The sequence below is a fragment of the Brachyhypopomus gauderio genome, chromosome 3 (genome assembly GCF_052324685.1).
Source record: "Brachyhypopomus gauderio isolate BG-103 chromosome 3, BGAUD_0.2, whole genome shotgun sequence".
NCBI classification, from domain to species: domain Eukaryota; kingdom Metazoa; phylum Chordata; class Actinopteri; order Gymnotiformes; family Hypopomidae; genus Brachyhypopomus; species Brachyhypopomus gauderio.
In genome coordinates, this window is record NC_135213.1 from 7,981,105 (window position 1) to 8,009,087 (window position 27,983).

Genomic DNA, 27,983 nt, shown 5'->3' on the forward strand with positions numbered 1-27,983 from the left:
TGGTACTTAAGGGCTCGTTCTGCAGAGGAAGAGTAAATTAACCAAAATCTAATAATAATGATTAAAACAACCTCAAAGACTGCCACTGAAATATGCATCTCCAAAGCAATTTACTCTTGCATTTACCGGTATACACTGAGAGGAACTTTACAGGTCAGAAAACGAATTATCTGCCCAATACCAATCAGAGGCTATAACGATCATAGGTGCAGGTATAATGGTCCTCGAATAAGGTCTTTGGACCGGTGCCGAGCGGTGTCGCTCAGATAGTACACATCTGATAAGTGTATGTCCATCAAAACCAATATGATTATATTCAAGAGCAGTTTTACGTAAAGTGCAAGCAGGTGCAAGCAGGTGACGCTCTTGCGCTTGTTTCCCCGAACCGAAGACGAGGGACCACAACTTCGCCAAAAATAAAACAGTGAGTAATTCATCAGCAAAGTGAAGCTTTGGGGGGAGATTTGAGTGAAGTGGCCCAGATCCTAACCAATCCCGGAGAGAGTCATGCGGTTCGGCATGACGTCAGTTGTCCTACGCTCCCCCCGCGCGCGTGCAGGTTTGGAGCAGTTTGGACAGCGGAGGGGACGCAGGGGCGCTGAGCGCGCGCGGGACGCTGAAACGTTATTGCCGTTCCGCATCGTGGGTATTCAGTCGCTGAAGCGAGGATTAAATGTTCGTCTTTTTGAGCTGTGTCAGACTGGATAATAAACCTTTAGGTGAATTATGAGCTATTAGTTACTGCAAAGTGCTTTGCTGAGTCCAAGTCGCGCGCGCTTTCCCCAGGTGATGCCAAACGCGCGCGCGCAACGGGCGACTGATCTGCTCAACAGATCCGAGAAAAACCCTAAAACCCGACAGAGATAGAGAGATCTGTTAAACTCCTGGACCCCTGGGGAACATATCTATTGGAAAAATGAATTTCTCAGTAACAAAAATAGTTTGTTTTCAACTTTTGGAGAGAAGTCTTCATAAGGCATGATAAAGGAAAGCAAGAATGTCCATAATTACGCAAAGGTTTATCACGGTATAACGTCTCTCATTTTGTGCAATCTCTTCTTGTCGTCTGGAGACGTTATTTTTTGTCTCTGTCTTTACTCGGGGTGTGTCCAGCACGGCTGCGAGCGCTTGTTGGATTGTCTGGATGTATGCACCATGTCTGGCCACTTGTCCCCGTCCGCTACTCACTCGGCGCGCTGTGGATTTACGTGGATTGTGATGCATCGCAATTTTTAAGAAAGTTTCTCTGCTGCGTGAAAAGGTTCAGACTAAAGCGACGATGGTGATCCTAACTTTTTGGATATTGTTTCCTCTTCTGGGTAAGTTGGGATGCATGCGTTCAGAGGTTCAGCTGTATTGCTTATGAAACTACGTTATTTTCATGAAGTGGCCATAATAAAATGATCGCTATCCGATAATAAAACTTGTTTATTTATAATGTAATTTAGACCTAAAGTGCTGGATTTGTGCATTTCAATGGAGCAACTAAAACATGTTTTACTGAAGTTTTACAAATACGCAAAAATATTTATAAAATGGACATTGCTTGAAATATACCAGTTCGGCCAATAAGTCTAATAATATAATTCCTGTCACATTTACTATTTCGCATAGATATGATGCGCTTCTCAAAAGCCGACGAGGTCACACAGTCTCGCTCGGGTCGACTGGATTGCATTAAAGCTCACGAACAGTGTTTGGCCAAGTACGGCTGCAGCACCAAGTTCCGAACAATGAGGCAGTGCGTGGCGGGGAGAGCGAGTAACTTCAGCATGCTGGCCGAACCGGAGGCGCAGGACGAGTGCAGAAACGCCATCGAGTCTATGAAACAGAGCACCCTGTACAACTGCAAATGCAGGAGAGGAATGAAGAAGGAGAAGAACTGTCTGCGCATTTTCTGGAGCATCTACCAGAGCTTACAGGGTAAAAGCAACGTAAAAACAACAGTTAGTGCCGTGTTTACTATAAGTTTTTCAAGTGGTAAACACACATGAGGTGATTGTGTTGCGTGGAGCTATAGGTCTGTGTATTATTCAAACAAAACAATCTGACCTTGAATGTAAAGACTTTAAAAGCGTCAGTCTGATAAGAATGAAGCCATTCTTAAGCAGCTAATTTACATCTATATTGGACTCAAGCACCTGTGGGCTGCAGTCATGTATGTAATGCCTTGGAACGACACTATCTAGCCTGCTGAATCGTCTCCTGCTGCTGTTTTCCAGTGCACTAATTGAGTTGTTTGTTCTCATTTTCCAGGCAATGATCTGCTGGAGGACTCTCCGTACGAGCCAGTGAACAGCCGTCTGTCTGACATCTTCCGCCTGGCCCCCATCATATCAGGTAAGCCTACTGTGGTTATGGCATAGCCAGCCGAAATGTAAAACGCGGGGAAGGAGCGTTCACCGAGCACCTTTATTCTGGGCCTGTTCTCCCTCATTAAATCACATCCTGTTGACATTTCACTGCATTCAGTTGTCAGTGATTTCTGTTTTGCATTCCCCGCTGCGGTTTCTTTTCCCCTCTTGACTGTCCGCTACATTGACAGGAGCCAGACCAACACCACTAAGTCATTCATCATGTTTGTCATATTGCGGACCTCAATCAAGAGTCTTCTCAAAAGCATGAATGCTTATCGGTAATATCGGGGTTGTTTATCCTTGAATAGCACGGGGGTTACGTTTGAGGGTTATAACAGCGCTCTGCCAATGGAGCTGCTCTGCTCTTCTCTACAGACGGATTAGAGTTTAGGGCTGTGTGGGAATAACTCACTGCTGCTGCTGTGCAACCTTTCAACCTCAAAGCTGCCGTTCTTGTGTTTGCTTCTGGTTCTTTCTGTTGGGAAGGCGTAGGTTCAGCACGTGTGAAACGGCACATGGGCAGGTTATGAACTTCCACCCAGTACTTTAGGGCTGGGGTTGGAGGAATTATGGGCCATGGAAGTTTTCCTCCTCATGTTCCTTCACATCTCCATCCAATCAATGCACCTTTAAGTGATTTAGAACCGACTTTTACTCGTAAGAGACATTTCCTAAAGGCATCAGATCAACACATCTTCATGTTTGCCTTCTGTCATACCTGGAGCGGATCGGTGGTGTGTAGACTGAGTGGCATTAGGAACCGTGTCTGTAAATGGTCAGAGGTGTAATTAGCATCTAATCATGAATAGGTAGTAAATAAGGGATCATCTGGAAAAAGTTGCCACTGTGCTCCCGGGCTGTAAGAGCCACGTGGCCCGTGTACACCAGGGGGCTGCAGGTGCAGTAAATCACACGAATTTAAGGGAGCAAAGCAGACAGAGGGGAACGCACTTAGCAGGATCATCTCCACATTCAGAAGCACTGAGCAGACACGATTCATCTGAAGCCAAAGCCCATCACGGGTCTGTTTGGTTATCCCTCAAAAGTTCAGCATGATTGACGCCCCTGAGTGGACGGTGTGAGTGTGGGCTGGGGTGTGCCCAGCTGATGGCAGCGCGCTCCCTGCAGTAATCGCTCCCGGCTGCCGCAGGCGGGAGGCAGCGGCCGGTTTTTGTGTCTGCTGCCATCGTGGCTTCAACACAGGACAGAGTTTGGACGAACGGCGCACGTCTCCACCGTGAGTACAGTCTGTTAGAACTCTCCGAGGCTGGAGCAGAGAGATTTGTGTTCTCAGCTCTCTCACCGCAGAGGAGGCATGAGGGTTTTTTTTTGTTTGTTTCAGTGACTAAAATAGGCTATTGGAGTCCATTGGAGAGATCTCAGGTTAATACAGATAGCAGAACTTGTTGCAGAAGAAGAATAAATGCTATCCATGTAGAGCAATAGACACTCTGCATCATATTATAAATATCTTATATGGTTTAAATGCCTGTGCTTCAAATGGTAGCAAGTGTAATTGACTTGTGAAATAAATGTCTGCATATTTTACACCCATTTCCCATTCTGGAAAAGCAGATGGGTCCGTAAAACACATTGGAATCTGATCCTCACCCCCACTGTCCCGCGTTTATAGGACATCTGTCATGGCTGCTCTGTGTACTTCCTATATCAATGCATCTCTGCATAATGAAGCCAGCACTGCAGGCCAGGTCAATACAGCACATTTATAGAGGAAACCTGAGGCCCAGTGAGCCAAGAAAAAGATGCCGTCAACAGAGTATCCGCTTTCGCAAAATCTTTTTATAAGTGTGATCAACAGAAATGCCTTTACGACTAATTGCTACAGTAAGTCGGCCTAATGAAAAAACCCCATTATTTCAGTAAATATCCTCAAGTATCGCTTCCTTCCAGGAGTACTAACACAGCCAGATCAATATAAATAGCTGCATTAAGAATGAGCTTATTGCTGAGCAAGACAATTATCCTACATACCATCACAGTTTATCAAGCAAAACATTCTCGCTGCATAGGTCGTGTTGAACCATGCTGGACCATACGCCTGTGTATCTCAGTAATGTAAGGATGTGGTACAGACCTTGCAAGGCACTCGGGTATCATGGTGCACACACAGAGCACTCGTGAGTGTGCTCATGTCTTTGCTGGTGGGAGTGACAGTGGGAGTGCTCTTGAGAGTGCTCGTTGTGTTGGAGCTCTCGCACGGGCTGTTCTGTACCACCACGTTTAGCTCACTGACGTGATGTCTCCTCCGCCGGCTCTCCACAGCTTTGGTCTGCGTTGGGTTTAATAACAGATCCTCCCTGGTCACTGCTCAGCTTGGGAAAGCCACCATTTCAGGAAGAGAGTGAGGAAGGGGAGAGTGAAACGGCCAGAGAACAGCTGTCGTACAGCAGAAGCAAAGTGGGTTGCACACAAAAGAGTGAGTGTGCGCACGGGGAGGCAGCGTTTCTGTGGTCAGCAGGCTCACTCCTCTCGTCCAACACCACTGACAGGGCCACAAAGGGTGTGAACGCCGTGACTCTCGTGTGACTCAGGCCTTTGCATGGATTTGTTTATTACATCATTAATCCGAGCCAAGAAGCACTTGACAGAAAAACCAATAACTGCTGGAATAAATTTGCTATGAAGTGTTTGAATTAAAAGATACCCCCTTCATAACTCAGCGGTAGAGACAGCCTTGAGAGAAATGATCACACTGTCAGCACTGAATGGGAGCGCCAGTCTGACATCGACAGTGCCTCCGTGGCTGGAGAATGAGACAGAGGAGGACTGGGAAAAGGGCAGAGAGAGAAGGTCAAAGGTGAAAAAGGCCAACTGAACAAGTATGTGTGCATCACATGATTTAATTATCCAAGTTTATTCAGACCTACAGATCCTTGGCTTGGTCTCTGCTGCTGGCAAAATGATGCATCTCCTTGATTTCTTTGACTGCCTTGATGTCTCTGCTTTGATCTGCAAGCTTGTATATATATATATATATATATATATATATATATATATATATATATATATATATATATATATATATATATACACAACCAACCACAAAAGGAGAAAGTGTTGACAAATAGGATGCCATGAAAGGATAGAACTAAAGTTTCACTTTAAACTTAAATCTGAATTTTTACATTTTACATTTACATCATAACATTTAAAAAACCTCATTTTATTTTGTTGTTTCAGCGAGGTTAGTATTGTCCTTGTCCATTTTTCTAGATGAAAAAAAGAAAAAGAAATGTTTGAATGTAAAGTGCAGAAAATGTATATGAAGGTAAATTGTTGCGTTATTGCTGAAAAAAGGTGTCACCGCTGTAGAAAAGGTCTCACTGTGTAGGCAGTAACACATTCTGCACTGTATAGTCAAACATCCTGGCACAATCGCTATTAATGCCATGTGGCATGACTGCCTAACCTCTATGAGTGTGCAGTAAGAAATGTCACTGGGTAAACACGTCTTTATGAACTTACTTCCTGTGCCACTCTAAGGAGAGGAGCAAAGGAGCATAAAATGCTGTATGTATATGCTCTTAAGCAGAGGGCCGAGTGCACACAGACCTTCTGGGTAATTTCCATCCTCTGGCTGAAGTTGAAGACAGTAACAAGTCCCAGGAGATCTTTACCCTGTTATGAGCTGTCAGGTCTGGAGCTCATCCAGGCTCTTCTGCAGGAGCTCATATGTGCTTGTGGGATGGGGGCATCTCTTCTCTTTTGTTCTACCAAGTTGTTATCTGATATTATATAGTGTATAGTTTTGTTCTACCGAGTTATATAGAAGATTAGCCCATCAGTGACAAATGTTAAATACCCTGGTGTGTGGGAATGGATGAACTTACAACACCTGGGGCATAGAATGAAATTGGCAGTGAGATGATTTAAAAAAAACCTTGAATGAGAGTGAGATATTTCAAAACCTGAATAAATATGAATAGGGATTTGAAAGGATTTTCATTTTTGTTTCATGTTAAAAAGCTATTGATATGTTTCCAATTTAATTCTAGATTTTAATACACTTAGAGTGTTTTTTTCATACTGTGCTTTTAAAGCTATAACTCAGTACTCTGAAAATTTAGAACTTCTTTAATTGTCTTTAGCATTAGGCAGGTTTTAAATCATATGTCCAACATAATATTCACCAGAACTGCAGCAGTGCATTTGAAGGAACTCTATTCAAATGTGTCTGGTATTGGCATGAATCTCAACCAGGCTATACAAGAAAAAGATTTTATTAAATATGAAAATATGGCCCTGTCAGCAGTTATCGCTTGGAAGTGCAATTTGATTTCCAATCTCATTCAACATCATTGACATGGGCACCAGAGTTGCACTGTTCATGAATGCCAACCATCCAGCCACTAGGACCTGGGGGGGGTGAATGAGACAGAGAAAAAATGAGAGAAGAAAAATTGGGGGGAAAAGGAAAAATGAAAAACCAGACCACTCAGCACAAAGCAGTAGCTCAAGAAGTGAGTGAAGCATAATAGCGTGACAGTGTGCTCTGGCCCTTCACCAGAGTACATGTGCTGCATCTGTTGTTTGTTAGAGTCTTTCAGTCTTTCTTTTGGCAATCAAGACTGAATTCCCCAACAGCATCATAACACAAAGATCATCTTTTAATGATGGATCAAGCAGTATATGGGACACTCTTATGCACTCGGGCTCCTGAGCCACAGGGGCAGTAGAACTGGGCCCCCGTGTGAACCTGGGCTACATGCGCTGTGCTGTCACTTGTTATCAGCCTGGACCAATGAGACATTCCTGATCCCCGTGCTTCGTTCACCGTCACTGATTTAACCGTGTTAGTACAGTGTGCTCTTTCCACATGGAAGGTTTGTCTCATTGGTTCCTTCCCCGGAACAGGGTAGCAACACGCTACAAAAGCATACAACGCTACAATGGATTCAAGCAGCGGCCGCCTCAGCCAGGAGGTCATTCTTTGGAGAAACAACTTCAGGGAGAGTGGTTCATTTTACAGTGCACAAAGAGAAATGCTTCAGTGGTGAGGATTTATCCAGGCCTGCATGGCTGCAATTGTTTCCTGTAATGGCTGATAAATCAGCACTGCACACACGTGCCACTGCAAATAAGAAGCAGGAGCAAGCCACAGAACTAGTACATACTGAAACTAGTACATCCTAATACTAGTACATACTGAAACTAGTACATAATAATACTAGTACATACTGAAACTAGTACACCCCAATACTAGTACACCCTAATACTAGTACATCCTATTACTAGTACATAGTGAAACTAGTACATCCTAATACTAGTACATCCTGAAACTAGTACATCTTAATACTAGTACATACTGAAACTAGTACATCCTATTACTAGTACATACTGAAACTAGTACATCCTAATACTAGTACATCCTATTACTAGTACATACTGAAACTAGTACATCCTAATACTAGTACATCCTGAAACTAGTACATCTTAATACTAGTACATACTGAAACTAGTACATCCTATTACTAGTATATACTAAACTAGTACATCATAATACTAGTGCATACTAAAACTTGTACATCATAATAATACTAGTACATACTAAAACTAGCACATACTAAAACTAGTACATCGTAATACTAGTACATACTAAAACTGGTGCATCCTAATACTAGTACATCCTAAAACTAGCACATACTAAAACTTGTACATCATAATACTAGTACATACTAAAACTAGTACATCGTAATACTAGTAAATACTAAAACTGGTACATCCTAATACTATTGCTCCCTAAAACTAGTACATCCTAATACTAGTACATACTAAAACTAGTACATCGTAATACTAGTACATACTAAAACTAGTGCATCCTAATACTAGTACATCCTAAAACTAGTACATATTAAAACTAGTACATATTAAAACTAGTACCTCCTAATGCCAGTACATCCTAATGCTAGTACATACTAAAACTAGTACATCCTAATGACTGGGGTTCAGCCGTCCAACCATAAGCGTGTGCTCGACTACAAATGTAAAAATGCAAATGTGCTATATATATGGTCAATTGTGATTTTTCACCGCAATCGAAATTTGTCCTCCGCTTTTTACCCATCTGTGCAGTTAGAACACACACACACACACACACACACTATTAATTACTAGCGAGCTGTGGATCACATGTGCCCAGAGCGGTGGGCAGCCCTAGCCCGGCGCCCGGGGAGCAGTTGGGGTTAGGTGCCTTGCTCAAGGGTACCTCAGTCATGGCCTGTCTGGGAATCTAACCCACGACCCTCCGGTCACAAGACCAGTTCCCTACCACCAGGCCATGACTGCCCATAACCATGACTGCCCATGTCATGTACAGGTGCATAATGATCATTTTTACAAAGTTGTGGTTAAACAGTTAACCACAATAGTTAAAAGGTTATTCTACAGGTTATTATTATTTTTTTATGCAGACCTGAAAGTATAAAATCACAGCAAAGAAGAAATCTAAATGAAAAAAATGTGTCACCGCTGTAGAAAAGGTCTCACTGTGTAGGCAGTAACACATTCTGCACTGTATAGTCAAACATCCTGGCACAATCGCTATTAATGCCATGTGGCATGAAAAAATACCACAAAAAAAAAATCTAAATGAAATGTATTCCAATAATATGCAATGACGCAGAATAATATCAGTGACACAAGAGTTTCAAAAAGATTTTGGAACGATATCGATATGACATCAATATTAATAGAATGATGTCGGTATGGTCCATCAAAGAAAATTTAATATCTAAATCTAAGATTTATTCTTCTACATCTGTCTTTTTTCATGCTTTTACTTAAACCCAAGCAGTGAAGTCCTAACCTGACCTAATCTCACAACTCAGAAGAACTAAACATCATATGACAGGAAAAAACCCTTTAAAAGATTTTAAAGCATGAATAAATATATTGCATGTACAAGTACAGAGGAGTCCAGGACTTTCAGATTCAGAAGAATGCCCGTACCCCCGCTATGACTGAGAAATGTGAAATATTAATTACAAATGATTAACACTGGTCACACTGGGACTACAAATAGGATCCCCAACAGCACACACATTTGAACATCAATCTCTGTAATGATTTACACTACTGAGTATTGTTATTATTACACAATGTGACACTGATGTTTGACATTGACATGGCAAACATTGTAATGCCATCCACTGCATTACTGAGTCCAGACACCCATACCGTTAAAGTCACTTTGAACTCTAGTTTACAAAAGATGAAATCTAGATCTGAAAGGTCGTATACAATGCCAGACAGCAAATGTCTACTTCCATACATTCTCAGACACACACACTTTTGCACACATACACACTCGTGCATGCACGTGCACACAGTCTCACGGAGACACACACACACACACACACGCGCACACACACACGTGAAGTAGCGAGCTGCAGCTAGTGAATGAACACATTCTTCTTGCAGGCTGTGAGTGTATTGGCTGTCACTCAGATATAATGCATGTCATTAAGAATAGAGCTTGGAAAGTAGCAGAGGGAAAGAGAAAGAAAATCTGTTATTTTGATGGGGAGAGCTGATGGCTTTACAATGACAGCTGCAGAGAACTGATCATCCACTGTGTGTGAGTGTGTGTGTGTGTGCGCGCGTGTGTGTGTGTGTGTGTGTGTGTGTGAGAGAGAGAGAGAGAGAGAGAGAGAGAGAAAGAGGGAACAAAAGTACAAGAGAGAGATAAGTTTTTGAAGTAATAATGACTCTAGCCTAGAAGTGTCACTGTGAAGGAAATAAAAGTCCTTGGGTCCAGATAGAAAATCTCATACTGTCTCACTGAGGAATCAGATAAAAATCTTACTGTTTAACTACAAAATCAGATTAAAATCTCCTGCTGTCTCTAAGAAATCAGTAGATTTCATGAGTCACCAGCCAGATGTTTCAGTTAAAAACTAAAAAGCTCAGCCTGGTATCAAAAAGGTGAAATGAATTTCTGGCCAGAATGTCCTACAGAGGAGCTTCAGAGTAGAACTTGCCATGTCCAATCTGGCATATTTCTCTTGGGTAATATCACTGTAAGACATTTCTATAATGACCAAAGTCCCGGGCTACCACAAGACCCTTGTCTGTACTGTCACAGTGTTTTATTCTCAGTCTAGTAATGGCCAGTCTTGGCTACATTTCTTGCTGATTAATACACAGTGTCTCCTGTGTTTCTCCACTACTGCATGGCATATGAAAGCAGAGCTGCATGTAAAAGAAGAGGAAAAAACACTTATGACTTAGTAGCCACTGGTGACTTAGTAGCCACTTATGACTTAGTAGCCACTGGTGACTTAGTAGCCACTTATGACTTAGTAGCCACTGGTGACTTAGTAGCCACTGGTGGTCAAACAGCGAATATCATAAAAACGGATTAGACATGGATATTGCTCAGGATTAAAGAATCATCCACACCAGATGTTTTTTTTAATCCCACCCACTGCTTGCTTGTACATGCTTGACTTCATTATTTTTGTACACTTGGCCTAAGTAGATATGACAATGGAAGATCCACAGGACATAAATCCACTGCTGTATGCGAAAGATAATAGTGGTTGATTAGGCAGGATTAGCGTCTTCAGTCTCTCAATACAACACAGGCATTTAGAGTCATCTTAGAGCCATGGGTACTGCAGGGAACACACACACACACACACACACACACACACACACACACACACACACACACACACACACACACACACACACACACACACACACACACACATTCTTTCATTATATCATCAGCGGTTTTTTTCTGCCCTCCCTTTCTCACTCACACTAGCTATGGGCACTGACCTGACACCCAGTGTGACACAGCTGAACAATGGAAGCACCCCAGAAGGGTAAATCTTGAAGCTGTCACTCGAATTCTGCTGCAGTCCTCTGGTATCAATACCCAAATAGCCTTCAGGCTCGGACAATTATATGAGATCACAGCTATATGATGGTGCTGTCACGAACCTGTGGAGGCCTTCTAGAATCTACTGCATGAACCTGGCAGAGGTCAGGAGGTCACATTTCCTAAAGCACACTTCAGATAAACCCACCCCATAGGAGGTTGGAGTTTGGTTATGGAACAGGTATTAACTCACAATAATAACTTCATGGGTGAATAACTAATGTTTTTTTTTTCACATAAACAATGTCATTTTGAATTACAGTTTGCTGTGTTAACTACGTTAGTCTATTTCAGACTGTTCAAACTGCATAAAAAGGGCACAATTTCAGCAGTTGCAAAAAGCTGTTTCAGAGCAATCATCATTTTTTTCAAAAAAGCGTTTGTCAATAAGTCAACAGACCTTCCTCATTTCAGGATATATACAAATATCAATTGGAAGCTAATTTCCCTAATAAGCTCTCAGAAGCTTTGCCATTGGCAGGCATCACTCCAGAGGTCCATTAAGCGTCCCTTGGCGGTTGTTTATTGCAAAGGCCGTTTGTAAAGGGCTCGGGCCCCTGCTTAACTAGCAGAGCCTCTTCATTAAGACATGAGGAGACGTCCAGAGAGAGTTCATCTCATAACAAGCACCAATATCGTGAAACAGCACTCTCGCCAGGTGCCAGAGGTTCAAAGAAATATCGACGTGATGGCCCCCATCTTGTCTCCCGAGACGCTGCTACGTGCGAGACAATCCAATAATGAATGAAGAGTAAATAAGTGGGAAAGGTTGAGGTACAAAATAAAATTAGGATCGGCAGTGCGACAGCACAGTGACTGCTGTAAAAAGAAGGATGAGGGGAGAGAGGGAGAGAGTGGGGGAGAGAGGGGGGAAAAAGGGAGAGGGGGAGAGGGGGCGGGTAGAGAGAGAATGTCAGATCAATTCTGGAGGTCGGGTCTTATCATTTGATTTGCTGCAGTGGTGTGTGTTTTTGTTGGAGTGGGGCAGAGTTGAAAAAAAGAGCGGCAAGATTATTAATTGTTAGGCAGAAAAGCTTCAGGTGCCCTCCATCAGCACTTTATATTTCCACTGGTCTATCAGCGCGCTCAAGAAGCCAGCTGTGGATTGGCCCTGTTATTATAATCCCAGAACACACTGAATGACAGAGCCATTTACAGCCCAGACACACACACAGCAAGCTAGCCGGTCTCACAATACCATAGGCAGACAGACAGACACACACACACAGCCACACGCCCACACTGCCACTGCATGGGTCATTATTTCATGTTGGATGTGTGTTCTCTGAGTGGCACGGGGCCAGACACGCCGTACGGCGGCCTGTACACTGAGGGGAGTAGACGGAGGAGTCAGCAGAAATAGCCAGGAGACCAGACTTGACCCAACAGGGAGAAATGCAGTCACAGCAGGCCTGACACCCACCACAGCTGCTTAGCGTGCCATTTTGGTCTCGTGATTTTAACAGTGAATGGTTTTTCAGTGAATTGGACAAATTAAAGGAATTGACACCATTGACTGGGTAATATTTCATCTTTATTTAGCTTTTACAGTGGTCAAAATGGATTTCTGTTGTTTTGAGTTATAGTATATATAGTATATACTATACTATACTATACTATACTATATATAGTATATATATATAACAAATACAGTAAAAATCTCTGCCGTACTCTTAAAAGCATTATGATCTTCTCAAGCGGAAGTAATGTTTTTCATATGTGATTAACTTTGTGATTAACTTTTAGTTCAAAAAAAGTTTTTGAATTTAATCATATCTGAAAGGCCACACAATACGCTTAAATTCCACTTCAAAAAGCATAATTACAGGACGCATCGTTCCATGCGCAGACGGAAGTCTCTGGCTTCTCTGAGTGGGATTAATTAGTCGGAGCGGTGAGCACTTCCCCCAAAAACGAGACACAGAACGGAACAGTGAGTCATCTTCAGGTTAAAGCACGGAGCCGCTCGGCTCGGTCTCACTTCCTGTGCGCGGAGCGTCACGGTCATGAGTCAGAGCAGAAGGTAGAGAGGAAGCGACCAGAGACATGACAGTGGTGCTACAGAACTCACCCGGGCCCGTTTGATCAAAGGACTGCGGGAGGAGTTACTGCTGCCGCTGAACTGACTGTGACCGAGTAAATTAGTGGAGGGGTGAGAGGACAAGTGTGCTGCCTGAGGAGGTCGTGGGTGATTAGGCTGGAGATCTGTGCTGAAGGATCTGGAGGCCACGGTGCAGATCTTCCTGACGGAGAGGAAAGAACTGCACCAATTATTGTAGCCATGTATGTAGCTCCGCTAGACCAACCAAAACTGAGACAAACCAATTGTGTTCAGAGGAATTTAGCACTTCAGCTAAATCATTACTTACATACTGCAACATATCCAGATAAAAGCTTCCTTGTGGATGCGTGTACTGTAAATCTATACAGATGCTGGGAACATTAGTATTACTGTACATGAGTATGATTTATCCACTCACATATACTGAGTGACTGAACGGTACACGGGGTATGTTAAAGGACACCGGGTCCTGAAAGGTCCCCAGAAAGCCCCTTTTTTCCACAGACCCGTTATATGACATTTGCCGAGAGGTGTGTGTGAGGTCAGGCGCGACCGCTTCCCCGCCACCGCGTGAGCGCCCCTGTCCCTCCTCCGCAGGTGAGGCGGCCTTCGCCAAGGACAACAACTGCCTGAGCGCGGCCAAGGCGTGCAACCTGAACGACACCTGCAAGAAGTACCGCTCGGCCTACATCGGGCCGTGCACCAACCGGGTCTCCGCCACCGAGGTGTGCAACAAGCGCAAGTGCCACAAGGCGCTGAGGCAGTTCTTCGACAAGGTGCCCGCCAGGCACAGCTACGGCATGCTCTTCTGCTCCTGCCCCGCCGCCGACCCGTCCGCCTGCTCCGAACGGCGCCGCCAGACCATCGTGCCCGCCTGCTCGTACGACGACAAGGAGAGGCCCAACTGTCTGGCCCTGCAAGCGGCCTGCAAGACCAACTACATCTGCAGGTAGGGCTGGAGGCAGTGCCGTGGGGGGTGTGTGTGTGTGTGTGCGTGTGTGTGTGTGTGTGTGCCCGGTGAATCGCCCGGTTATTTGAGAAAGGCTTTTCTCCACCTCATTTCGGCATGTGCCACTCAGATCTCGCCTGGCCGACTTCTTCACCAACTGCCAGCCCGAGGCGCGCTCCGTGTCCGGCTGTCTGAAGGAAAGCTACGCCGACTGCCTGCTAGCGTACTCCGGCCTTATAGGTGAGCGAACTTTACAGGGGAACCTTGTCAGCAAACGGCTTTAGCAGCACAGATTTCAGTACAGACGCGTGAACTGTGAACCACACTGCATGATTCACTTCATTGCCAAGTGTGTCCTGCTGAAGACAACCTACCATCATCAGAAAACACGCACACGATTGGGGGATACTCCTCACAAGGACACGAGGGTGTACCCAAAACAAATCTTGTTGATTTGAGCCCAGACGCTCGTGTGCACACACTGCACAGAAGGACAGACTGAAGTGGAATGTAGACACAGTAAGCGTAGCGGTGCATTAAGAAAAGAGGCCATCTGTGCTTTAATCTTTACAGCTCTGAAAACTCTTGAGTATCGTTAGGTTTGCACCCCCATCCCCTGGCTTTATGGACCTAGTTATGATTCGCTGCATGCAGTCAGCAATTAAATAGATTGTTGAGCTACATATGATAAAGGATTTGGGTTTTATATTGGACGTAAGTAATGACATTCATCTGTTTCACCTCCTGGAGGATTCAACTAATTATCAAACATTACCTGGGTATATGTGTTGTGGTGAGTTCGGGCCTAGTCATTGAAACTAAGCGTTTCATCACATTACTTGACTGAAATTCACCTCGTCTACAGGGAACTCCCAGTAAATTGGGTAACACATTAAGAACTGTCCAAACAAATGACTGAAGCACACATTTTAGGGTTACAAAATTTCATTTTTTGAACACATTCAGGGAATTTAAAAAATGCATTTTTAGTCAAGAGGCTTTTAGGCAGCCAACTGTATCAGTCCTAATTGGAATAAGATAGAAGAAGAAGACGTGTGTGTGTGGGTGGCCTGACTGTACCGTGTCCCCGTGGGTTTGTTTGACAGGTACCGTGATGACCCCGAACTACCTGCGTGCGCCGGGAATCAGCGTCGCCCCCTGGTGTCACTGCAGCAGCAGTGGCAACAGCAAGCCAGAGTGTGACAAATTCCTGGAGCTGTTCACCAACAACCGCTGCCTCCGTGAGTCCCTCGTTCTCCTTAGCTCTTCACGCCTGACGGGGCGCCCGCAGGTCGCGTTTCTGCGTGATTGACGGCTCGCTCCGTGTCTGGCGGCGGTGTCATCAGTAGTGTCACACGGGCAGTGATTGATGGGGCCCGTGCAAGACGGAGTGCACTTTGGAATGTAGGCTTATTGCTTCCTAGTGAGTATTCATTATTCACACCTGTAAATCTAATCCCAGAGCGCCGTGCAAACACTGGAGCGTTTGTGAGGGGCGGGCGGGCGGGCGGGCGGGCGGGCGGGCAGGGGGGGCGGAGAGACAGAGAAATCACACTGAAGTGAGGACACTGGTGAGACTTTGACATGAAAAGGCAATAAAATGTTATTCAGGTGTCTGATCTTAGATGAAAAGGAAACTGGCTATTTTTTGTCAGTGGGCGTTCCAAACATGCATTTAGATGGAGCAGATGCACAGGAATGGATAGAAAGATGAGAAAGACCATCTTCCTTTATGATGTACTGGCCTTGTGAGGGCAGGCACAGAGTTCTGTCACCCCACAAAGCATCCGTGTTATGGCATATCCATAAAAAATATTGCTACTTAACTGTCAACACTATCTCTTTAAACATAAAGCATAAAACAAAGATGACAACATAAATGCCTTCAAATAAGTACAAATTCACACAGAGCTGATATCGCTCATCCATATCATATCATTTAGCCTCATGTCTCCACAGGGCACCTGGAATGAGACCATTCATTCCACTTACAAGGTTATTGGAGCGCTGGGCAGAGAAATGGCACTCTTCACTGTGCAGCCCAGGCTCCGCCCCCCAGGTCAGTGCAGTGCAGTGTGGTAGCAGGCAGCCCAGGCTCCGCCCCCCAGGTCAGTGCAGTGTGGTAGCAGGCAGCCCAGGCTCCGCCCCCATAGAAGGTGTAGAGGAGTATGATAGCAGGTAACCCAGGCTCTGCCCCCCAGGTCAGTCCAGTACAGTATTTTATCAGGCAGCCCAGGCTCCGCCCCCAAGTCAGCCCAGGCTCCGCCCTCAGATCAGACAGCACTATGGACCTAAAACACTCCTATTGTTGCAGTGAGTCTGAGCACCATAAGAAGAGCCCGGCTCTCAGAGGTCAGAGAACAGGTCCATCCTGCTGTCCACAGGCGTGGTCTCACCTACACGTGCACTATGTTTGTGCACTTGAAGACACACGTGGAGTGTCTCACGTGTTTATATTTACCTACATGGATAAATAAAAGGGGAACCAGAAAGAAGTGTGTCCTCTCAAGGTGGTTTAAAGAATCCAGTTGCTTTTTTTCTCTTATGATGGTCCCCAAGTTTATCATCTTAAGGATTGTACAACACTCCTGAGGCCTGGATGTTGGAATAGTAATGCTTCAGCCTGGAGATTCTTTGGAGTGTGGATCTTTATCGGCTTATCAGCACTGGCGCCGAATGGAGTGGACCAAACCTATTAATATTAACCCAACACAAAACAAACAAGAGATGAATGTAAGTCCTGCTCGAGCAGGGCCTGCGTGGGCTGCATGTTAACCTGCACCGGTGGGTCTGTGTGCCCCTCGTATAGGAAACGCAATCCAAGCCTTTGGTAACGGGACAGATGTTGGGGTGTGGCAGCCCCAGCCTCCGATCTCGCCCACACACACCCAGGCCAGCACCCCTCAGAGAGGGCGGGGCAGGGCGTCCAACGTGCTGACCGATCCTGTCCTCTCCAACGACCTGGACCACAGCAACCACCCCGTGTACAGCTTCTGTGGAAACCTGCAGGTAAGGGGGTCGTAGCAGACACGGCAACATTTAAATACTGGAACCAACGTTAATGGAGGTTTTGAATGAAAATGGAGGGTTTTATTAATTTTATTACTCGCCCGTTTTAAATTAGAACCTTTGTTAACGTGACGGCGTCAGACAGACTTTCAAGCAGTGTCTTTGCAATTCATGACATGTAAGTAAGTGCTGTTGATTAGGGCAAGATGAGAGAGTGGAACCCACTGCTAGTATAGGGACACCTACACCTACACCTCCACCTACGCTCTACACCTGCACCTACACCTCCACTTACACCTCCACCTCCACCTACACCTCCACCTACGCTCTACACCTGCACCTACACCTCCACTTACACCTCCACCTCCACCTACACCTACGCTCTACACCCTGATCTCCACCTACACCTACACTCTACACCCTGATCTCTACCTCTACCGACACTCTACACCCTGATCTCCACGTACGCTCTACACCCTGATCTCTACCTCTACCGACACTCTACACCCTGATCTCCACCTACGCTCTACACCTGCACCTACACCTCCACTTACACCTCCACCTACGCTCTACACCTGCACCTACACCTCCACTTACACCTCCACCTACACCTACACCTTGATCTCCACCTACACCTACACCTCCACCTACGCTCTACACCTTCACCTACACCTCCACTTACACCTCCACCTACACCTACGCTCTACACCTTGATCTCCACCTACACCTACACCTCCACCTACGCTCTACACCTGCACCTCCACCTACACCTACACCCTACACCTCCACCTACACCTACACCCTGATCTCCACCTACACCTCCACCTACACCTCCACCTACACCCTGATCTCCACCTACACCTACGCTCTACACCCTGATCTCCACCTCCACCTACACTCTACACCCTGATCTCCACCTCCACCTACACTCTACACCCTGATCTCTACCTCTACCGACACTCTACACCCTGATCTCCACCTCCACCTACACTCTACACCCTGATCTCTACCTCTACCGACACTCTACACTCTGATCTCTACCTCTACCGACACTCTACACCCTGATCTCCACCTACACTCTATACCCTGATCTCCACCTCTACCGACACTCTACACCCTGATCTCCACCTCTACCTACACTCTACACCCTGATCTCTACCTCTACCGACACTCTACACCCTGATCTCCACCTACGCTCTACACTCTGATCTCCACCTACACCTCCACCTACACCTACGCTCTACACTCTGATCTCCACCTCCACCTACACTCTACACCCTGATCTCTACCTCTACCTACACTCTGATCTCTACCTCTACCGACACTCTACACCCTGATCTCCACCTACACCCTGATCTCTACCTCTACCGACACTCTACACCCTGATCTCCACCTCCACCTACACTCTACACCCTGATCTCTACCTCTACCGACACTCTACACCCTGATCTCCACCTACACCTACGATCTACACTCTACACCCTGATCTACACCTACGCACTACTCTCTGATCTCCACCTACACCTACACTCTACACTCTGATCTCCACCTCCACCTACACCTACGCTCTACACCCTGATCTCCACCTACACCTACGCTCTACACTCTGATCTCCACCTACACCTACTCTCTACACTCTGATCTCCACCTACACCTACTCTCTACACTCTGATCTCCACCTACACCTACGCTCTACACTCTGATCTCCACCTACACCTACACTCTGATCTCCACCTACACCTCCACCTACACCTACGCTCTACACTCTGATCTCCACCTCCACCTACACTCTACACCCTGATCTCTACCTCTACCTACACTCTACACCCTGATCTCTACCTCTACCGACACTCTACACCCTGATCTCCACCTACACCTACGATCTACACTCTACACCCTGATCTACACCTACGCACTACTCTCTGATCTCCACCTACACCTACGATCTACACTCTACACCCTGATTTCCACCTCCACCTACACCTACGCTCTACACTCTGATCTCCACCACAGCGTACGCTCTACACTCTGATCTCCACCTACGCACTACACTCTGATCTCCACCTACACCTACGCTCTACACTCTGATCTCCACCACAGCGTACACTCTACACTCTGATCTCCACCTACACCTACGCTCTACACTCTGATCTCCACCTACACCTACACTCTGATCTCCACCTACACCTACGCTCTACACTCCGATCTCCACCACAGCGTACGCTCTACACTCTGATCTCCACCTACACCTACGCTCTACACTCCGATCTCCACCTACACCTACACTCTACACTCTGATCTCCACCTACACCTACGCTCTACACTCCGATCTCCACCTACACCTACGCTCTACACTCCGATCTCCACCACAGCGTACGCTCTACACTCTGATCTCCACCTACACCTACACTCTACACTCTGATCTCCACCTCCACCTACGCTCTACACCCTGATCTCCACCTACACCTACGCTCTACACTCTGATCTCCACCTACACCTACTCTCTACACTCTGATCTCCACCTACACCTACGCTCTACACTCTGATCTCCACCTACACCTACACTCTGATCTCCACCTACACCTACGCTCTACACTCCGATCTCCACCACAGCGTACGCTCTACACTCTGATCTCCACCTCCACCTCCACCTACACCTACGCTCTACACTCCGATCTCCACCTACACCTACGCTCTACACTCCGATCTCCACCTACACCTACGCTCTACACTCCGATCTCCACCACAGCGTACGCTCTACACTCTGATCTCCACCTCCACCTACACCTACGCTCTACACCCTGATCTCCACCTACACCTACGCTCTACACTCTGATCTCCACCTACACCTACTCTCTACACTCTGATCTCCACCTACACCTACGCTCTACACTCTGATCTCCACCTACACCTACACCCTGATCTCCACCTACACCTACGCTCTACACTCCGATCTCCACCACAGCGTACACTCTACACTCTGATCTCCACCTACACCTACACTCTACACCCTGATCTCCACCTACACCTACGCTCTACACTCTGATCTCCACCTACACCTACGATCTACACTCTGATCTCCACCACAGCGTACGCTCTACACCCTGATCTCCACCTACACCTACGATCTACACTCTGATCTCCACGCCTCACACATGAACGAAGCTTTTCATACACTGAACGACTTATGCCAGTCAGATCTAGATCTGTACAGCACCCTGCACTAAGTTTCCACCAGCTAGTAACTTGTTAACAGATAACGCTCGTCTGTAATTCCCTTCACTCTTGAGATAGGAGTCGCTGGTGAGACAACGTTTGATCAATGGGTGTGGGTTACGACAGCGGGAACACACACACTGCTGCACACACAACCCCTCGGGTTGCAACGAGATATACCAGAGTTGTCGTGTTACGCCTAATTGGTCGTCGCCTTAACGTGAGGAACGGCCTTAAGGAGGACCTGTCCACCAGTAACATTCCCTCTCACCTGCAGTGTTCTGATACTACTAAGATCACCATATCTGCCCCACGACCCCTGACATGTCTCCTGTGACTCTGCCAGGCCTGCTGGGCAGCACGAAACACGTAGCGCTTTACTTTCAATTGCTTCCTGGCTCTCTGTGTCCAATTGGCATATGAAGACTGTTGAATTTCTAGAGAGAGATGTGTGTGTGTGTGTGTGTGCGCGTTTATATGCTTTATTCTCATCCAAATGTGCAGACCTTTACAGCTGAATCTGATTGCATTGGATACACTCCATACCTTAACAATACTTCATATTAATTTAATGGTGATAATATGATTTATTAGTGGGCACAGTTTCTTCAGCAGGATAGACCTCGTGGAAAGTCATTAATCATTCTTCCCTCCAATCCGATTCCCCAGAATTAGTTCCATTCTCTGTATAGTCGAGCAGGTTTATTATACTCGCTCTCACTCTCTCTGTGGGATCACTTTATCACGCCGCCCTGCGTGTGAGGGGGGGAAAGTGAAAAGCACAGCAAACGTTCATAAACCAGCCGTTATGGTGCTCTGTCACGTGCATTAATACATCCCCTGCTGCACGGGCACGTGAACACGCTTGGCTGGTACTGCAGTCACGTATGTGTGGGACCTGAAGAGCTTATTATGATAATGATATGATAAGGTTTTGTTCCCTCTGGTGAGGGCAGACTGGAAGGGTCTCGGTTGACGTGAATATCTCATGTGGCTTCATCTGCTCTTCCCCCTTTCCCTCTAGGCCCAGACACTAAAGACGAACGTCACGTCAGATGTTCTGTGTGTGGTAAGGTTGGCTTCAAGCATCTATCAACACTTCTTTTTTGTCACACAGAATACGGAAATACCCATTTCCCCATTAATTTACTAGAGATCTAGCAAACGTTACCGTGTAAATCCCACCTAAACGATGCGGTGCTCGTTTGCTCTTGCCTTGCGCTAGGACCCTCCTCTGGCCGACTCCAGCAGCTTCAACGCCATCGCAGGGAGCTCGGGCAGCGCCCTCCTCCCCGTGGACCTCCGCGCACTGCTGCTGGGCGTGGCCTGCGCTCTGCAGCTCCACCCCCACAGGGCCCTGCTGCCGTAGTGGCCCCGCCCCCCTGGTCCCCTCCCCACCATACCATACCCACCGCTCCGCTGTGCCAGGTGTGACGTCTACGTGTGCTAACGCCGCTTTTCCTTCATGACTGACGGGCGGATCGGGGCGGGGGACGAACGCGGGAGACGTAGTCACCGAGATGGAGGTCGTCGTCCCATGGAGGTAGACAGCTTTTCTCCAAAGTTCCCCCATGTTGTGCAAGGATGCTTTTCCCTTTGTTGCCAGGACAACAACTTTATCAGTCAGAGGGACCGTTGAAAAGAAAGACACGTTGATAAAACACGTCGAGGCGACCCTCCGCCAAGCACTTCCCCGCTAACGAAAACGGGCCACACCATTTGCAGATACTAATTTCTTCTTTCGGTGGTATCGGTGAAGAGCTCATAAACTCCTGTTCTCAGCTGTCCTCGCTGGAATCAGAATACCGCCGCTCAAAAAAGCGTTTGCCAACTAACGGAGCTCCTTGGCTCGAGAGGAGCCGGCATCATCTGCCCTGGCTGGCTGAAGCACGGCCTGATCCAGACGCAGCTTTGGGACACAAGGCCAGCACACAACACAAGGAAGCAAGACTGATAGATGAGGCTTTTGAAACCTGCAGAGCTGTTCTACCAATATGGACATTCTCACATTCATTACATGTTACACAAGTACAAGGGTAAGGGTTATTTTCTTATAGTGGATGTTGTTTGTTTGTTTGTTTTTTTTTGGGGGGGGGGGGTTGTTGTGTAATCCAGCCTGGCCAACTACCTGTAATATTCCATCTTCTGTTTATGGTAACTCTTATTTACTTTACCCACAAATTTAGTACATCTGCACCATATCACCACTGCTGTGTAAGATATTATATTGTTTCAACAGTGTACATGAGTGTTGCAGGAAGGCAAACTAAAGGCTGATGATCTAGTGAACCCATATGTAACATGTGTTGTACAAATAAGTGAATATGGTTTCTCTCTTATATAAGGTGCTTCAAAAGCATTGCAGCATTGTTGTGGTTACTGTTAAAATAAAAAAATAAACATGTTTAAAGGGACTATAAGAAATTCGAAGAGACTCAAAATACATCGAATATGTCAAAGGAACTCCTTTAATCTTTGCATTTTTTTATACCTAAAAATGTGTTTCAATGTGATGCGGTCTGATGTGAAGGGTATTGAAAGTATGAAGTTGCTCCCACTTAAATAATGCTTAGAAACTAAAAATAAGTACAGTCAGCCTATACGCACAGTTTGCAGCTACCTTTTACTGGACATAAAAAATCTCTCATATAATGTAGAAACTCTGAATGGTCTACAACTGTCCATCTGCAGGGTTTGGAGAGCAGGGGTCCACCAGAGGACTGATTTAAGAGAACTATCCCAGCAGTCACTCCTGCATGGTCATTTCTACATGATCATTCCTGCATGGCCATTTCATTTCAGGGCAGGAATGGAGTGACTGCTGATCAAACACAGTACGACCTGTCAGGGGCCGTGCAATATCTTCAGAACATTACATTTTACAACATTTAGGTTGACACTTAAATGGGGTTTCATAAAATGCCATGTTGCCATGGCGTCCTGTCAGACTGAGGGATGACTCACGCTGTCCCTCCTCTTCGGCACTTGTAAAAAGCTTAAACTCACAAAAAAGCTCGTTTAGGTGGTGCCCATGTTAGCGCGTGGAGAAGACGCAAAGTGGGTCGCAAAAAAAGAACGAAATCTCAGAAGATGCTCACGTCGTTGGAGTGATTACCGCAAACGTCCGTGAGAGTCCAGCGGGCCACGTTACTGAGACGGCCGTTTCAGGCCAGAGCAAACGCACTGGAGTTTTCCCAGAGCTGGATCCCCAGCGCCTCCGTTACCTGGGCTGTCCACCTGGATCATGGACGATTGTGTCCTATCTCGGCGTCTCTGTGCTGGCTCTGCTTATCAGACTGTATTACCTTGGACTCCTGGCAGGCAGGATTAGCCGATAATGGGGCCACATCGTGATTCTCAGTCAGATCACATCCGTTTGCTTCACCGGGGACAACAACACACAAGGACAATGCCCTGTCCCCATCAAGAACCACGAATCCCAGAATGCAGCGTGTTTCTGTAAATACAGAGCATCACTCCTTACAAATTGATTAAGCATGTGACCAAAAACTGGGGTTAAGGCTTTACTGAAAGCTTCGCACCAAAACTTTTTTTTTTTTTAATGAAAAATGTATTTATGCTAAACTCGTATGGCGGCAAGAGGGAAAGAGACAGTGGGAGGCAAGATTTAATATGATCTTAGAAGTCTATTGTGAGGAGTTCAAATGCTTCACTGTAATTACACAGCTTCACAGATATGCATCAAGCACATTATGAGCTGTGAAATCCAATGAAAAGCAAAATGATATGGTAGCAAATAAATGAATGTTATGAGCAGGGTGTCTGGTCTATCTCAGATAACTGTTCAATAAGAAAGCAGCACTAATTAAAAAGAAATGCATTCCTTTGTACATGTATATCGTAGCAACAGCATAAATGTTGGAGCTGAAGGCGCCAGTGACCCACCCCAAAATAATGACTTCCTCCAAATAAAGAAGAAGCCAAGGAGAGGAGACAATGTAATCAGACTGTACCGTCTGCAGCGAGAGAGGAAATGATATCTAATTACTTTACCTCTGACCTTGGAGCTGACAACATCACACTCCCCTTGAGAAAGCGTTTTCAGCCCCGGCCTTGACGCTCACCTTTACCATTTCACAAAAAACACGTGCCAGTTCCAGCATTGTTACCCGGCTCTTTTTTCCTGATATTGCGTGTGGTAAATGTCAGGGGGTGTTAGATGGGCTGGGATATGAGCAGAGAGGCCGTTGTGGAGAGGATTTCCTTCAGAGCTGGAGAAGGCTGCAGGTAATAAGCTGGGATGATGATTCGACTGGCCGATAATGTCGACGACGCAACACCTCGCTCCTTCAAACGGAAACTAAAAGGTGAGGCGCTCTCCCCCCACAGAGACGCTTCTGCAGAAGACCCACACAGTTAAGGAGAGCGCGCTCCACAGAGCCGCAGCGGAGAAAAACTACTTAAAAATGACTTGGAAGGCTGAGAAACAAAAAGGAATGAGAGACAGTGTTCATGTGAGTCACAGAAAGCCTTTTTCTGTGTGATAAGAGCAGCTGCAGCCATTTTCATGGGCTACAGAAGATCAGACGACAATTATAGAACACTCATAGCAACGGGACCAGGAGGATGCCAGTGCAATAATAGAGTGAAATGCAACACATATGCCACGACTCTTCTACAACTGTTCCGACTTTGCCGATGAATACATTTGCAAGCTCTGTCTAAACCCGTGAAACTCCCACAACTGGAGGCCCAGATTTGTCAAATGGCCTCACAAAACACTGCCTCTCAGACATCCACAGGCATGATTTTACACGGGGGAGACGAGCAAGCCAAAGCCTCTTCAGACACCAGCTCTATTTAGGGCCAACAACAGTAGCTCCAGCATCAGGCAAACCACTGCTCCAAAAAACCACCAATCTATAGAGAGGACCGTGGGGGCAGGGGCAGATGGCGCTGGGACCGGACGTGAGTCACCAGACAGCTGAAAGTGACAGGGGAGGCTTTGTTACTCCAGAGGGGAGTAATGACCAGTCCTGAGGTGGTGGACACTGAAGCTTCGGCTGGTCTCCACGCTCATCCCGGGGCCACTTGAACTCAGGAGGACAAGCAGAGCCTTTGTGACCACAGCAGATTCATCTGTGGAATTATCCGCCTGCAAAAAAACCAGCTGGAAGAGGGAAATGTCAGCGCGGGAACGAGCGCCCGGGCGGAGCGGCCGTCTGCGTGACGAGGTCAGACCCCCTGCGTCCAGCGAGCAGGATCAATCGAAGAGTGGCAGAACACCAAGCAGAACATAGGTCAGGCTAAGCATGTGTGCGGTTTCCTTAATCCAGAGAAAAGCGTCCAAGTCCACTGGGCAGGAGAGCGTGATTATGAAGGAGAGCGTGATTATGAAAGCGCTTTCTGCAGTTGACCTGGAGCCGAGCTCGCTACCTCGCCAGCGCTCCCAGGTAAAATACAACTTCACACGAAACGACGGCGTTTCAGCTGGATTCTCTACAGGGTGCTTTAAATAAACGCACTTCAGCTTACAATGGGCTCGCAACAATTATTTAACATACCATAGTTACCCGAGTTCACTTTTTTCCAGTTCACTCGGTTCACACTTTGCTTTACAAATGGACAAATAACCATTTTCTTTTGAAAAAGGTTGACAGTTGCACTTACTAGTGGGAGCGGAAGAGAAATTTATGTCGTTGTGCACCATGAGCGTCATAAAGATGAGCGATTCAACAGTGTCATCACTCAATCTTTCTCCTCACCCACTGTATTACCAGGAAGCCACACACTCATTAATATCCCTTAATGTTAGTTGCAGACACCTTGATTTACAGTGTGCTCATCCTGCCCAGCGAAAGCAATAAGGACGTGGGGCATGTCACCCAACCCACTGCCCTGAACGCAGTTATACAACCACTGCTGACACATTCATCCTGATGTAAATGCTGTTGGCCCTATCCCCACCTATACCCTTTTCAAGTGTCTGTGTCTGTGTGTGTGTGTGAGAGAGAGAGAGAGAGAGAGAGAGAGAGAGAGAGAGAGAGAGAGAGAGAGAGAGAGAGAGAGAGAGAGAGAGAGAGAGAAATTATGTCCTTTGTCTTTCAGTGTGTAAATTAAGACACATGCAGTCCAACCTCACTTGAACATACTTTCTCTAAAGGTGAAAAGTTCAAACTCCAGTGAGCAGACAGTAAAATAATTCTGCCGTGGTAGATAGGTCCTCGAGACAGCAGGACAGTGCACAAGGAACTGTCCTGTTCCTGAAGCAAGACAGGGCATGTCTGCCTGTTCAGAGACAGCAGGACAGGACACGTGTAACTAGCGGGAAATGCTCATTAAAACCTCCAAAACACTGCAGCAGGTTCTGGACACCCCGTCACTCTCTGGTGACAGCCAGCACACGTCCTTACACACGTCCTCTCTCTCTCACACACACACAGATCTGCATAGAGTTATTCACACTGCTCCCCGGAGTGTGTTTACAGACATTAGTCAGCGGTGACAGCTCGTTTAGTCCGTGTCACTCTGGGCAACGTGCACACCTGAGCAGACTGAGGAGCGTGTAGTGGCACTCTCACTTTATTCATAAAAATAAAAGTGGATAAATTATGAAATGTACTCATCTCCACGAAGGCACTTATACTGTCAAAAATGGATAAACATTAATAATAAAACACAATGCGAGTTGATTTAAGCTTTTGTGTATTGTACCTCCCACTCTTCAAGCTCCGCCCCTAAGCAGACATCTGCCAGCCCAAGATGTCCGAGTCTGCAGGGTTGAAGTTAGAGGGTGTAAAAGACCATTGGCCCTACAAATATTCAAGTGTTTTATTTTTCTATCCATCATCAAAATACATTGTAGATTAATGATATGTACTGAAGAATGAATGCATTATTATTATTCATTTTCTATGTTACAGTGAGGTGTTTCCTGTGTAATTCGACCATACACTGGTATCAGTGCATACAACAACTCGTTCACAGGTGCTTTTAAAACAAAACAGGATGAAAATGTTATTTATATTTAAATGTGACTTGCAAAATGTAACTACAAAAGCCCAGAAGACCCCTATAGAACCGGCTGCAGCACACCAACAGTGTACACGATAAGAAACCAGGCTCACTGCAGAAAACCACCAGCCTCCGGCAACTAAGGAATTCCACCCCAGATTTTACACAGGAATCAGTTATCAAAACAAAACTTCAACATTTATTTCTTTTTCACAAACATTGTAAAAGACATGTTTTATCTTCATCAGCATCATCACCATGGGTATTATACAGAGGATGGGCCCTACATAAATGTGCCCTCTTAATATATATATATTTTACCAGCAAAGAAAAGAACAAAATAACTCGTAAATGAAAACGGTAAAATAGCTAGATGTACAACAGGCGATTCACATTCGATCCACGTGTTCAGATCCTTGTAACACTAAAGCGTGAGAGGAAGAGTCCGGTACACCATCCTGGCTCAGCCCCTCAGAGGCAGGGCCACCGTAACGCAGGTAGCTTCGC

The 27,983-nt window shown here is 46.1% G+C and overlaps 1 protein-coding gene across 1 annotated transcript; it reads left to right on the forward strand.

The window, feature by feature from the left end:
• The first annotated feature begins 561 nt into the window (after positions 1–561).
• Positions 562–24,069, forward strand: gfra1b (gdnf family receptor alpha 1b). Its single transcript, XM_076999254.1, has 9 exons — positions 562–1,319; positions 1,615–1,923; positions 2,257–2,340; positions 13,925–14,276; positions 14,407–14,516; positions 15,383–15,517; positions 17,086–17,285; positions 21,526–21,570; positions 21,727–24,069. The coding sequence occupies exons 1-9, from the start codon at positions 1,280–1,282 to the stop codon at positions 21,868–21,870; spliced, it is 1,419 nt and encodes a 472-aa protein (XP_076855369.1). The 5' UTR covers positions 562–1,279; the 3' UTR covers positions 21,871–24,069.
• Positions 24,070–27,983: the final 3,914 nt, after the last annotated feature.